Genomic DNA, 9,824 nt, shown 5'->3' with positions numbered 1-9,824 from the left:
TTGACATGTCCCTCTATTTTTTCTGGGGGGGGACATTTTACAAGTAAGCCATAAACTTTTATTTCTACAATATTTTTTTTACTGTAAATGTATTTTTCTTTTCCATTTTATCACTACTGAAACGTATCCCCACACAACATATCCATAAACGTTAAGGTTTTATTGACTAATTTAAAATATATATATATATATTTTTTTTAAATTTTGATTTGAATTTTTTTCAAGTGATTTGCGTATTCTGTATTTTCATACACTAATTTAATACGTGGTCTGGGCTTTGGTCTTTCGCTTGTATTTTTAAAGTATTAACGCATCAGATTCTGACATGCGCAGTCGGGTTCTCCGGGCAGCGTGGAATGTATTGACTGTTGCATTCAGAAACTGTGGTAAAAGAAAACCCCCAACATACTCGCGTTCAGGTTTTAATATAATATGGATTGTCATTGCAACGTTGTCTGAAGAAAAGACATTGTTATATTATTAATATCCTGCAGTGGTCTTGTCCGATGAACGCGTATAAATTGATCCGCTCAGGGAATCAATAAATACTGATATGTACGAACCTTTTCGAGAGCCTTGAACGCATCGTCGAAAGTTAAAGTTGAACCTGTCAACAAACTTCATAACAAGTAGTCCTTCGTCGTTGAACCGTCCTCGCGGTCCTTCACAAAAGTCCCTTAAACGCTCGTTTCCACTGTAAAATGTGACACGACAGTTCCGTGGAGGAAGACTAAGAACCAAGATTTTTATTTTTAATCGCAATACACGTCATGTCTGCTCTGGAGAAGACCTGGTCCGACCTGACCGTGTTGGACGTGTACGACATCGCCGCGGCCCTGGCGCAGGAGTTTGAGCGGACCATCGAGCGCTTCGGCTGTGAGGCTCTGGCTGGCGTGGTTCCTAAGGTGGTCCAAGTTTTAGAGCTCCTGGAGACGCTGGTGAGCCGCCGCGGAGACGCCGGCGGCAGCGGGCAGGAGGCCGACGAGCTGCGACGGGAGCTTTTGCGGCTGCGCCAGGAGCGCAGCGACAGGGCGGCGCAGGAGAGAAAGCACCACCAGGTAAGTGTGATGTGGAAAGAGTCGAACCCCATATATTCGCACATTCCCCTGTTAACAAAAAATATTTCCTCTGTCTCCTTTTTAAGACCAAATACAGAATTTTGACTGACGCAATGTTTTGTTTTTGTTTTTTTTCTTCTTCCAGGAGTTAGTGCAGGTGGAAGACGTGTGGAAAGCCGAGGTTGAGAATCTCCTCTCGCAGCTGTCTCAGCTGGAAGCGGAGAACAAAAAGCTGCTGGCTTGCCGAGCTTTCAGCCAAGCTCTCGTGGAAAACCAAGACCAGTACCTGCAAGATGAGGGTGGGTTTTACTGTGGTGGACTATATTATCAGTTAGAGACCTACTTGCTTGCATCTCTGAGTAGAACTATAGGGGGCCCTATTTACTGTCCGTTCAGTCACGTGAGAATGGACAATTTGTGTCGATATGCTGACACCCGAACGTTCGCGGCCAAATGCGGTGGGGTCAAACTAGCACAGGTTATTTTTGAAGACACCGTTGTCATGTTGACAACCGCTATATTTATCAAATCGCACACGCAGTGCGGAGCTATATTTCCTCTTGTCCTATGGGTAAATATATTGTGTCCTCGCAGGGACGGTGGAGAAGGAAAAGCAAGTGATGACAAGGCTCAATAAGTTGGTGGAGAAGCAGAGGGATGAAATCCAAGCCAAAGACCACGAGCTGATGCTAAAAAACGATGACGTTGAGGCGGTGAGTGGACATCTGTGGGTCATTTCTAAGGTCCATTTTAATTTTTTTTTTTTAATGAGCTCTGAAGCCACATTATGAGTAGACTCACAAATCAATTTAAAAAGCAATGTCTGAATTGATGCAGGAAGTCAGTTATTTTTTATTTGAAGCCTCCAAGAATCCATGCCTGAAACAACATTGGAAGTCTGACATTTTGGTTTGCACCGCTCATTTGTTTCCATTCAGCTCCAGCTGCAGCAGCACCGTCTGATCCGGATCAATCAGGATCTCCGTCACAAACTCGGCACGATGGAGGCGCACGGCAAGGCGGCCATGCGGCAACGGGCAGAGCTGGAGGCTGCGGCGCAGGCCCGTCGGTTCGAGATGGACGCCCTGCGGCGCGAGTTGACCCAGCTGAGGAAGGAGCGGCAGGAGTGGGAACTGGAGAGGGAGGTGGCCAAGATGGAGGAGGAGAACCTTTTGTTTTCGTCCACGTCCAAGGCGTCCCCACACGTGAGGATCCCGGGAAATATTTAATGTGTCCTGTTTAACACTTTGTCTTTATATATGCTAAGCCTTAAGTGCCCCTCATGTTTTGACGTGTTTTTCTGACATTCAGGCGTCCGAGTGTGTCAAGGCAGACTCGGTATGGGTCGAGTGCGGAGGAGATACTGACTCCTTGGAGAACATTCCCAACTTCCTCAACAGCTCAACGCACAGACGCGTGAACACAAGTCAGCAGGACATACACAAGTCTGCTTTCTTACTGGTAAGACAGACACCATTATAATCGTAAAAAATAATAATAATCATAGTATTTTTGTAACATTTGTAGATATTTCATGTTATGTCATCTGCAGGAAGAAGTGCCTGAAGAGGCGGAGGCGAAAGCTCCTCACTTCACTCTGCAGGAGCTTCGTGATGTCTTGCAAGAGCGAAACCAACTCAAGGCTCAGGTTTTCCTTCTAGAGGAAGAACTGGCCTATCACAAAAGGTAATTAAAAAAAGAAATCGGATCAAAAATCCTGCAACAAACCACATTGAGTCGCATCTCAGATTAAAGGGATTGACTAGGGCTTTCCATATCTGTTATTATTTTATCAGTGCAACGTAATGTCGTGAGTTCATGGCCATAAAACATGTTAGTTCACTCACTTTATTCCGTCGCCCAGTGAAGACTTAGAGGAGGATGTCAGCTGTCTCCTTGGTGCTTCATCTTCATCGATGCCACCACCAGAGGTCACCAGCACCTCCTCAGATTTGCCGGATTCTGGAATACGTCGCCTGTGAGTGATATACATACTTCCACATATCTCCTCAAAACACGTGAATCTATATCGGCAGAGGTTTCTCTGTTTTCACTTTCAGGATCTTCACCGCCATCATGCCCATGGTCGCCGCCGGTTTAATCGCAGACGACCCAACGTTGTTGCCAATCAGACGCCTCGTTTCCTTTGTATGATTTTTTAAGCAGTTAGGGCTATTGGACTTTATCCATTATTTCCGAGTAGTGTATTTGAATTTGATTTTTAAATTACCTGCCAAATGGTGGGAAGGTACCAAAAGATGTACAGTCAATTCCTTTTTAGCAGTTAATGCAATTAAGGAAAAAAAATGGAGTAAGCCAACTCTAGCTGACAGTGGCTTATTTAAAGAACAGCTAAAATAATATATGACAAAGGTATTGAGTATCAATGGTATAAAATGTGCTACCTGCGCTCAAGTGAAGCCAATTTGATATATATTTAGTCTCGTCAACCAAATCTACTGTACAAAAATTTATGGTGATTTAATGTTGAAATAAAGCTTTTATTTTTCATGTTATGTATTTCCATGTTTGAACAGTCACAAAGGTAAATTAAATGCTATTCAAATGCAATATTTTTCACGATTTTACATTTTCAATGACAGAAATCCCATATTAATGGTCACATTTGACTTTTTTTTTTAAAGATTTTCTGTAGTTTTTAAATTAATTATGTTGCTAATTCATTGTCTTCTAAACTGACAAACATTTTCGGGAGAGTAGTTTCAGTATTGTTAAGCTACATTTGATGTAGCCATGTATGTATGCAATGTATGCAAAGCAAATGCAAAGGTATGTAGATAAATGTACATTTAATGCTTGTAGCTTAGCTGACTTCATTTTCCAAGTACCTTGCCCAACACTGACTCTTCCCTTTCACGTAATTCCCACAGAAATTCTGTCGCTTTCTGCAGTTGACAAAAATGACGTTCCGGGGAGCGGTGCATGTTGTGCACTCATACATTTTGGCGTGTTTGGGATCTTTGGTTGCCATAGTGACGGGAGAAAAAACGTGGAAAAGCCCGAACATTTAAGAGGTATTGGCTGATCCTTTAGCCAGCCCACACTCCAAAGGGGTTTACACTACAAAGCGTTGCTCGATTCATTTCCAAACTCTATTTGAATCGGTACGAAAAGCGAGTATCTAGCCACTACAAACGTTAAACTACAAAGAATGTTTGTAGGCGAGTGGAGGAACGGAGGGGATTCCTCTTAACTCCGCACGTTACTCTTTGTGCTCTCTCACCTGTAGCTAGGATACTAGCCGTCCTCTTCCCCACTCGCCATTGGCAGACGCGTGATGGGGGAAGTGCTGCTCCTCTCGAAGAAGTCACCCGCTCCGGCCATAAACATCATTGAGAAGCGACGAAGATAAAGATTGGGTTCCCCTTTCTAAGCATGGACTTTGACGAGGAGTCGTCGCCAGCATTGGCGTTTGAGAAGGACGCCTTCGAGCTGACTGTGGAGGACGTGTACGACATCTCGTACGTCGTCGGACGAGACTTGTTGAGGATCAGCCGTACGGGCGAAGAAGTGTCTGACCTCCAGTTTCGCATAGTTCGCGTGCTGGAGATGTTCGAAACGATGGTCAACAAGTACAACTTGTCCCTGGAAGAGCTGAAAATTGAGAGGGACAACCTGAAGAGCGAATTGGACCGCGTCGTCACGGAAAGCTCCACCGGCCAGGGCACGGTGAGGCAGTCGTCCGTGGATATAAATGACAAGAGTACGATCTAAGTTGTATTTTTTTCCCTCGCTGGTGTTGTCTGCCTAAATATGAGGATTACTTAGATCGGCATCCACTGTGGCCAAACCCAGAAAACTGGTGAGCCGTGAAACTGAGTGCACTGTGATGTCACTTTCAGTGCACAGCAGAGGGCGCTCACGCGCAAACCGACCGAACCAACACCTAGTTCTGGATTAATGGCTTGTCAGTTTACGAGTAAATTGCATTCCAAGCTTGATCAGGAAAAAAAGTTGTACGACAAATCATAAGCTAAGTGTTGTTGTCTTTGAAGCAAGCGGTGGGACCCAATCAAATGGTGGTGGACCTGAGTGACCCCAACAGGCCTCGCTTCACCATGCAGGAGCTGAAAGAGGTCCTACAGGAGCGCAACCAGCTGAAGGCCCAGCTCATGGTGGCCCAAGAGGAGCTGCAGCTCTACAAGAGGTAAACATTACTGTCAAGACTTTTATTAGACTGTGCTGCTATAAAGGAGCCTGCTTATGCTTTTTATTGTTCACCATCACGTGTTGAAGTGTCCTCATGCAACAGTTTGGCGTGCAAGTGGCTCACGTGGGATTCGATTGTGTTTGTGCAGCGGGATTCTGTCACAGGGCCAAGCGGCCATGGTGGAAGTGGACTTGGACGGGTCGGTGCAGAACGGAGCGGCCGGGATCAACGATGCAAAAACGGAAAAGACCACCATTGGAAAACTGTGAGTAGTTAAATTGTCTTTAATATTTACTCGATGTGTCCGAAGTACTCACATTTTGAACTTACCACATGTACAGATAGCTTTTAAAATACGATATACAAACGAGCAAATTGATGAGTGATTGAGAGGCGATCAGAACCCACCCCTCCTTCACTCAGTCTGGATCGACTTCAGCTCACCGAGGACGACGAGGAGCGAAGCAAACGGATGCGTTGTTGTCAAGTGCAGCTTTACATGCAGCGCATGACACAATGCATTGCGTGAGGCTGCACTCACTCATCCTGAGCCTAATCACATACTTGTGACCAAATGATGTTGACTCACTGGAGTTTCTTCGGTGCTGTGCACTTTTCCCCTCCGATACCCGAATGCCTTCCCGCACTAACTTGTTTTTCTCTTTCTCGCTAGGTTTTCATTTAGACGGAAGTAAGACGAGAAGACCTCAAAAAATACCCTGGTGGGACTGGATTGTTTGGAAGGTTTCTCGAACCACTTTTATATTTTTGTACTCACAGACTATTTGTAAAGTTAACACACGCTTAATTTTACATGTGTAACAAAAGATTTATTATTGTGATGCTCTTCAAATCATTAGGTACACCTGCATCCTATACATGAGCCTTCACAAGAGAGATACAAAAAGTTAAAACACGAGCTCTTTATGATGGCAGGAAAGGCAACTCGACTCACTTAACCAACACTTTGGCAAATTGTTAGCAATACCTAAGAAAAAAAGAAAAAACTGTCAAACTGAACATTGTGCCTTTTAGACAAACACACGGCTTTTTCTGCTAGCTTTGCGCTATTGCTAACACACAATAGGTAACACATTAATAAGCAATTGATATGTATTTAAACTTTCAACATAACAGTACTCAAATCATATATTCTTTATCCACTGAAATGAGCAGACCCAATCTTTCCTATACTGCCCACATACTGTTTATGTAATCACGGACGTCAGGTTCGTCAAAGACAAAATTTGTTTTGATGTTCACAGTAACATGCGTTAGTCATTGGCAACTAAATTGTCTTGGATGTTTACAAAAACAAACATCAGGTTTATTCGAGAAGACAAATTCCTCAACGTTTATGAAACCATATGTTCATTGACGACAAAACAGTCTAGTTTAGGAAAACACACATTTCAGTTAGATTGCATTTTTTGTTTGATACTCCCAAAAATTCACAGTTAAACCAAATGTCAAATTATAATGTTAAAAAAAACATTTGGTCTCCAAACACACATAGTAGGTTTATTGTAATAATTTCAATTTAACAAAATGCGTTGATTATACTTAACGTCTTCATCAACAAAAACGAAAGTATCTGAGGTTTACAAAAACACATCAAACTCAAACCACACTGGCCACATCTTGTGATGCACTTCCTTTGAGTACCTAATGAAGCGTTCAGTCCAGTGCTTTTCACTTTAATGATATTGTAACTGAATTTCTTACAAAATGACATTTTAATGCCCAGTAATGTTTGTGATGGCGGAAAATTTGATTCCTGCTCCGAGGAGCTACAAAGCAAAACATTCATCTCCTCATGACACTTTGAACCATTTATTCCTTAAATGCATTTCTCAGCTCATTGTGTCTTTTATTGAGCACAGCTTAGCTCATAATTTATACGGGTGGAAAATATCACAGCAGTAGACAATATGTAACATTTGATCCTTTACAGCAGAGAAATGTAAAAAGCATGATTAAAATTGTTTTAAAAAAAACAAACAAAAGAAGCATGTTAGTTTAAAATCATTTTTTGTACGTCCTTTAAAAAAAAAAAAAAAAAAAAGGACGAGTCATCCGTAGCATCCGTGTGGCACCGACGAGTTTCGAGACAACGGTGGTGTGTGTGCGTTTTAATGCTTGAGCCACGGGTGAGCCGAGATGGCCTCCTGACTGCGGTCGCCGTAGTCGTACAGCAGCTCCTCGTCCGCCTCAATGTCCCTGGCCGCCAACAAGATGAGGTGAGGCGAGCCGTCAATGGCGTGCAACTTGGTTTGGCAGTTGCCGACCTTGCTGTGGTTGATCAGCCGCCCCAAGCGGTTCGTCTCGCGCGTGGCGTCCACGCTGTGTGGAGGAGAAGAAACATTTATTTTCTCACAATCATATGATGGGAGACTTCAAGTAGACCCACCAGTAGGTCTTAGCTTGGTACTGGAAGTAGTACATGTAGCAGCCCGTCTGGGGGTCTTGGGAGTAGCGGGCCTCTCGCAGCTTGGCCTCAGCCAGCTCCAGCAAGTCGCCGTGGTACTCCACCACAAAGTCGCCCTTCTTAAATCGCCGCTCGGCAAACACGCCACGCCCTTTGCCCTCGATCACCCTCACCTGTGGACAAAACCCAGCACCATTAATAACACATTGGAAATATTATGCCCCCCATGGTGAATAGAGTGCTACAACTCACGCTATTCCGAAATGTTTGTTTTTGGGAATACGCAGAGGTGACAGTTCTTAAGTGTCACAAGACGCATTTACTTTGGTTTGCAGGATAAGAATATAGGCACCGTGGGCGTTACCTGCATTCCTTCTTCAACACCGTTCTTAATCAAATCATCCAAATGCTTGTGCTCTTCATTCTGTAAACATTTCATGAGAATAGAATCTGTTCGGTGTATATTCAGCAATTAAGTTGGTAGAAAAGGATCATCCCAAACCTTCAACTCTGCTTTCGTTTTCCTGTTACTCCTCCTGATCGGGAAGAAGTCTGTGACCTTTCTGTTTTGGGAAGCGTTATTCTCTGTCCTGAAGGGAAAGACAATTTTATCATAATACGTTTCCTCCTCACTCATGAGATGAATTGCTTCCCAACGCACTTTTTCCCTTTGCCCTTGCGAGGATTCCGACTTCGGGGTTTAGTTGCTGGAACTTTGCTGTTGTCTGCCAGACTCGCGTTCGTGTGCGTCGTCGTTTGCTTTTGCTGCGGTTGATCGGCGACTTTGGCTTCACACAGCTCTGTCGGAGTCTTATTCGAGGTGTCTACAATGACAACAGCTTGTGTCTGGCGCTCTCTTGTCTTGCTATTTGCAATGCTAATACAGAAGCTTTCTCACCTTTGTCAAGCTTAGCTGTGTGATTGACATCCGCGTCACTTCCATCTTGAATGAGCATGCCGGAGGTGTACCTCAGAGGCAATATGGCCTTTTTTGAACTAGGTGGACTTGGGCGAACACTCTGAGGTGCTTTTCTTGTGCAGTCTGGCTGAACAATGCAAGGGCCACTTTGAATTCTTTTCAACTTTAATTTATTGCACAAGATAAAAACAAATCAAAGTAAATATACTTAAATAGTTTATATATACAGTAGTATAATGACTTTTGGGTGCCCCATCAACACAGATTCTACAGTGTGTGTGTGTGGGGGGGCTTGGTTATGCTTGATTACTTAGTGACATTTCATTTTGTTTCAACTGGGTAAACTGATGAAAAATATGCCGGATGTCCTGCAAGAGCTGAATATTTTATTACACGTTTGTTTTTGTATCCCATTCGATTACATCCGGGTAACCCCATATAAAGAGACTCCGTCAAAGCAGGACTACTTTGTTCAGCGTAGACATCAAACATACCTCTTTCGTAACTAGCGGCCGGTTTTCTTTCGTCTCTTCGGAGATGCCTTTGCTTACAGGAACGGTTTCCGGCTTTTCGTCCGTCCTTTGCACCTGCTTCTTCCCTGCAAACTCAAATTCCAGCAGTTTTGTTACTACTCCCTCAATCTGGGTAGCTGCTTGTTATTAGCCTAGCTAACTACCTAGCGAAGCCATAAGCGCACACATAAAAGAGTTAGGATGTTTTGGTTACCTTTTGCCATGTCAGTTTTTCGAGTACATGTCCGACGCGGAGGGTGGTGAGTTAAATAATTCCTGTGGTTTTAGGGGTTTTTTTGTGTTGAGACGACAACGTCGACATACCCATACAAATAACTAGTGTATCTATGCGTAGAAACGTGTAGGAGTTTGAAATCCTAGGGCGTTTCTAATTGGTTAATTTGATTCAAATAGGCGGGATCATGTGGGTCTATGGTCTTCTCTCATTGGCTGTATTTCGAGCTCTTGTTAAACAGCCAGTAAAAAAGCGAGAGCTTGAAGTTTTGTCTACGTATTACAGTTTTAGTAATAAATATTAGTTCTAAACAAGCCAATTATTAGTTAATTTAATCAATCCAACCAAAATATTAAAAAAGTCGCTGCAAAACACTACAGAAATCCAGTATAGATAATGTATGGACAATAATAGACCGTTACTATACATTTTTTTGGGCTATTCCACAAACACAAAAAACGAGGACATTAACACTTGAAAGGCAAAACTTGTATTCTGGGA

The 9,824-nt window shown here is 43.3% G+C and overlaps 3 protein-coding genes across 5 annotated transcripts; 2 read left to right on the top strand and 1 right to left on the bottom strand.

Annotated features, from left to right (window-relative positions):
• The first annotated feature begins 596 nt into the window (after positions 1 to 596).
• On the top strand, positions 597 to 3,574 carry LOC119127016 (RILP-like protein 1). Of its 2 annotated transcripts, none has more exons than XM_037258677.1 (8): positions 597 to 1,058; positions 1,204 to 1,357; positions 1,653 to 1,771; positions 1,997 to 2,263; positions 2,388 to 2,519; positions 2,611 to 2,744; positions 2,923 to 3,036; positions 3,119 to 3,574. In XM_037258677.1, exons 1-8 carry the CDS (start codon positions 771 to 773, stop codon positions 3,210 to 3,212), a joined length of 1,302 nt encoding a protein of 433 aa, XP_037114572.1. In that variant the 5' UTR covers positions 597 to 770; the 3' UTR covers positions 3,213 to 3,574. The 2 variants fall into 2 exon arrangements, with proteins under 2 accessions (XP_037114572.1, XP_037114571.1); XM_037258676.1 differs by having other exon boundaries at positions 2,370 to 2,519.
• A 731-nt stretch (positions 3,575 to 4,305) lies between these two features.
• On the top strand, positions 4,306 to 7,217 carry rilpl2 (Rab interacting lysosomal protein-like 2). The gene is made up of 4 exons (XM_037258681.1): positions 4,306 to 4,748; positions 5,075 to 5,226; positions 5,378 to 5,494; positions 5,903 to 7,217. Exons 1-4 carry the CDS (start codon positions 4,455 to 4,457, stop codon positions 5,922 to 5,924), a joined length of 585 nt encoding a protein of 194 aa, XP_037114576.1. The 5' UTR covers positions 4,306 to 4,454; the 3' UTR covers positions 5,925 to 7,217.
• On the bottom strand, positions 6,739 to 9,469 carry kmt5ab (lysine methyltransferase 5Ab). 2 transcript variants are annotated; one of them, XM_037258679.1, is made up of 8 exons: positions 9,303 to 9,469; positions 9,071 to 9,181; positions 8,556 to 8,699; positions 8,319 to 8,481; positions 8,160 to 8,247; positions 8,022 to 8,081; positions 7,640 to 7,830; positions 6,739 to 7,572 (listed from the first exon to the last, which is right to left on the bottom strand). In XM_037258679.1, exons 1-8 carry the CDS (start codon positions 9,310 to 9,312, stop codon positions 7,362 to 7,364), a joined length of 978 nt encoding a protein of 325 aa, XP_037114574.1. In that variant the 5' UTR covers positions 9,313 to 9,469; the 3' UTR covers positions 6,739 to 7,361. The 2 variants fall into 2 exon arrangements, with proteins under 2 accessions (XP_037114574.1, XP_037114575.1); XM_037258680.1 differs by having other exon boundaries at positions 8,556 to 8,703; positions 9,071 to 9,174; positions 9,303 to 9,468.
• Between the last annotated feature and the right edge of the window lie 355 nt (positions 9,470 to 9,824).

Source organism: Syngnathus acus, chromosome 9, assembly GCF_901709675.1.
Source record: "Syngnathus acus chromosome 9, fSynAcu1.2, whole genome shotgun sequence".
In the NCBI taxonomy this organism is placed as follows: Eukaryota; Metazoa; Chordata; class Actinopteri; order Syngnathiformes; family Syngnathidae; genus Syngnathus; species Syngnathus acus.
This window is presented reverse-complemented; position numbering and strand designations above follow the sequence as displayed.